The sequence below is a fragment of the Pollachius pollachius genome, assembly GCF_949987615.1.
Source record: "Pollachius pollachius genome assembly, chromosome: 14".
NCBI classification, from domain to species: domain Eukaryota; kingdom Metazoa; phylum Chordata; class Actinopteri; order Gadiformes; family Gadidae; genus Pollachius; species Pollachius pollachius.
This window is the reverse complement of record NC_136947.1, coordinates 17868630-17871129: the sequence shown is the minus strand read 5'-3', so window position 1 is coordinate 17871129 and position 2500 is coordinate 17868630. Positions and strand designations below refer to the sequence as shown.

At 57.8% G+C, this 2500-nt stretch overlaps 1 protein-coding gene across 1 annotated transcript in view; it reads left to right on the top strand.

Annotated features, from left to right (window-relative positions):
* LOC307085779 (ephrin type-A receptor 4-A-like) overlaps positions 1 to 2500 on the top strand; it is a gene marked incomplete at its 5' end in the record, with an annotated part of 24729 nt that overhangs the window by 15185 nt on the left and 7044 nt on the right. Inside the window, 1 exon segment of the mRNA XM_079750641.1 lies at positions 1100 to 1621. Coding sequence (XP_079606767.1) covers positions 1100 to 1621 — 522 coding nt within the window.

Here is a 2500-nt window from a genome sequence, read left to right as displayed (position 1 = left end):
CCCCCCCACACACACACACACAGTTGCACAATGAACTCATCGCAAAGTTCACATGCACGTGGTCTGTATACGTCAGAGCCCACGGACAAACTCCCACACACGCACACGCATTCGAACACGTCCAAACATGTTTCTTACAGTTAATCATACACACAAATGGCCATGATCAAACGGCAAAGTGCACGAGACCAAACATTCACTATCTCTGCATACACAAGCAGGCGGCCGGGCAGAAGCCCATGGCCCCGGTGCAGTGATGCTGCCTGTCTGCAGCCATTGTTCACCCTGCATGCTTGTGTTAGAGCGCTCCCATTGTACCCTCACCTCAACACAGAGGAGCCACGACTCACTGTCATGCCTGCCCGGTTATTCTCCCTGCGCTTAACTCATGACTAAGCTGCCATGCACGTCCCCCTGTCTGTCCAAGATAACTAGAGACCTTGAGTCAAAGTCCCCCCACCCCCTGATGCAATCCCTATCTCTCTCGCCCTGTTTTGTATCTCTCTCTCTCTCTCTGACTCGCTCTCTCTCTCTCTCTCTCTCTCTCTCTCTCTCTCTCTCTCTCTCTCTCTCTCTCTCTCTCTCGGGGTTGTTCAGTGGGCACTGTGTGATTTGACTGAGACCTTGGTCTGTATGTCATAAACTTAATTACGCCTTTATAAAGCGCTCTGGTTTCTGGGCCTGGGAATACTAAAAACGTTGTGCAATGGGACACACACACACACACACACACACACACACACACACACACACACACACACAATGCAAAGTACCCAGAAAGTGACCACAGAGGAAAACATCCGACCCTTCAAAACCGTCTCCCAGCAGTATGGCTTCCATTCTGCTGGCAGATGTCTGCACTTCAACCCGTGCCAACAGCACGGACCTCACCCCAGCACCCCCCTCCCCCCTCCCCCCCGCCCCCCGCCCTCCCCCCAACCCCTCCCCCAACCCTACCACTAAAGCCCTCCCCTCTCTCCCCCTAACCATGCCACGGCTTTGCTGAATGTAAACACTTGGTGGTGAAGTGTGTAGAGGTGGATTTGTTTAACTAAAGCCTCTCCCTCCCGTCTGTGCCCCCCCCCCCCCCCCCCCCCAGAGCCCCCCTCTGCCCCCCAGCAACTCATCTCTGTCGTCAACGAGACCTCGGTGGTCCTGGAGTGGACCCCCCCGCGCCGACTGGGAGGCCGCGCCGACACCAGCTACGCCGTGGACTGCCTGATCTGCCCCACGGCCAGCCGCTCCAGGGGCCCGCCCGGGGGAGGGTCCGCGACGCCCAGGAACCGCACGCTGTCCCAGGCGGCCCCCCGCCGGGCCGCTGGCGGGCTGGGGATGCAGTCGGACCAGGGCATCGTGGCCCCGGAGACCCAGGCCGGGGGCAGGGCGGTGGACCTGGAGGCGGGCTCGGGGACCCCCGGAGCCAGCCTCTGCCTGCCCTGCGGCCCCCATGTGCTTTTCTCCCCCGGCCAGAGCGGCCTGCAGACCACCCGGGTGGTGGTGAGCGAGCTGCGGGCGCACACGCGCTACACCTTCACCGTCCATGTGCGCAACGGGGTCTCCAGGGCCAGCGGCGCAGGGGGGGGGCAGAGTGTGTCCGTTACCGTGACCACCAACCAAGCCGGTAAGGAGAAGCAAGAGAGAGAGAGAGAGAGAGAGAGAGAGAGCGAGAGAGAGCGAGAGAGACACAGTGACAGATTGAGTTGGCGTGTGTGTGTGTTTGAGCATGCATGTGTGAATGTCATGTGTACTTGTGTGTGCGTGCGAGGGTCTGTCCAGAGACCCTCCCGCCTGCCTGTTTAGCGGGCTCCAGTGTGCGGTGCTAAATATGTTGTGTCAGATTGTCGAGTGCAGCAGCAACACAATGCCAGACTCTGGCCTCTGTCTACAAGTGGGTCAGCCCCAACACCAGCTGTTCAGCCCGCCTTTGTGTATCAACAGCGACGCCGGCTCTGATAACCATTTCCTCATATCTCAACGACTGAGATATGAACGGCCATGCTGTGTGTGTGTGTGTGTGAGTGTGCGTGTGTTTGTGACATTGTACAGTGTCCGTGCCCTCGACCACGGGGTAAAGGGGGCTTTTGCAGGCCGATGCGATCTTTAGAGCATGTGCGAGCAGAGCATGTGGGATCCTGGATTGGTTCTGCATACTCCCTCCTTTAGTCTGGTGTACAGAGAGGGTGGGGGCTTCTCTCCAGCATGTCGTTCGCGCTTGTCAACGCATTCCCAGTCCTTACGGAGGAATCCAACCACACGTCACACCTGTGTGTTTTCCAGATGCCCTAGGGAAATATCTTGGCTCTGGGCTGGGTGTGTGGGTATAAGCCTTTTGTGTGTTTTTGTGTGTCGTGTTTGCAGGACATGTGTGTGTGTGTGTCTCAAACTCACAAAGCTGCAGACACCCACCATATGGTCAGATCTCCTGATTTCAGGCCTGAGAATAAGGCGACAGGAGACACTGATCGCAGGGAAAGTGTGAAATGGAGGCAGTGGAGAGGGA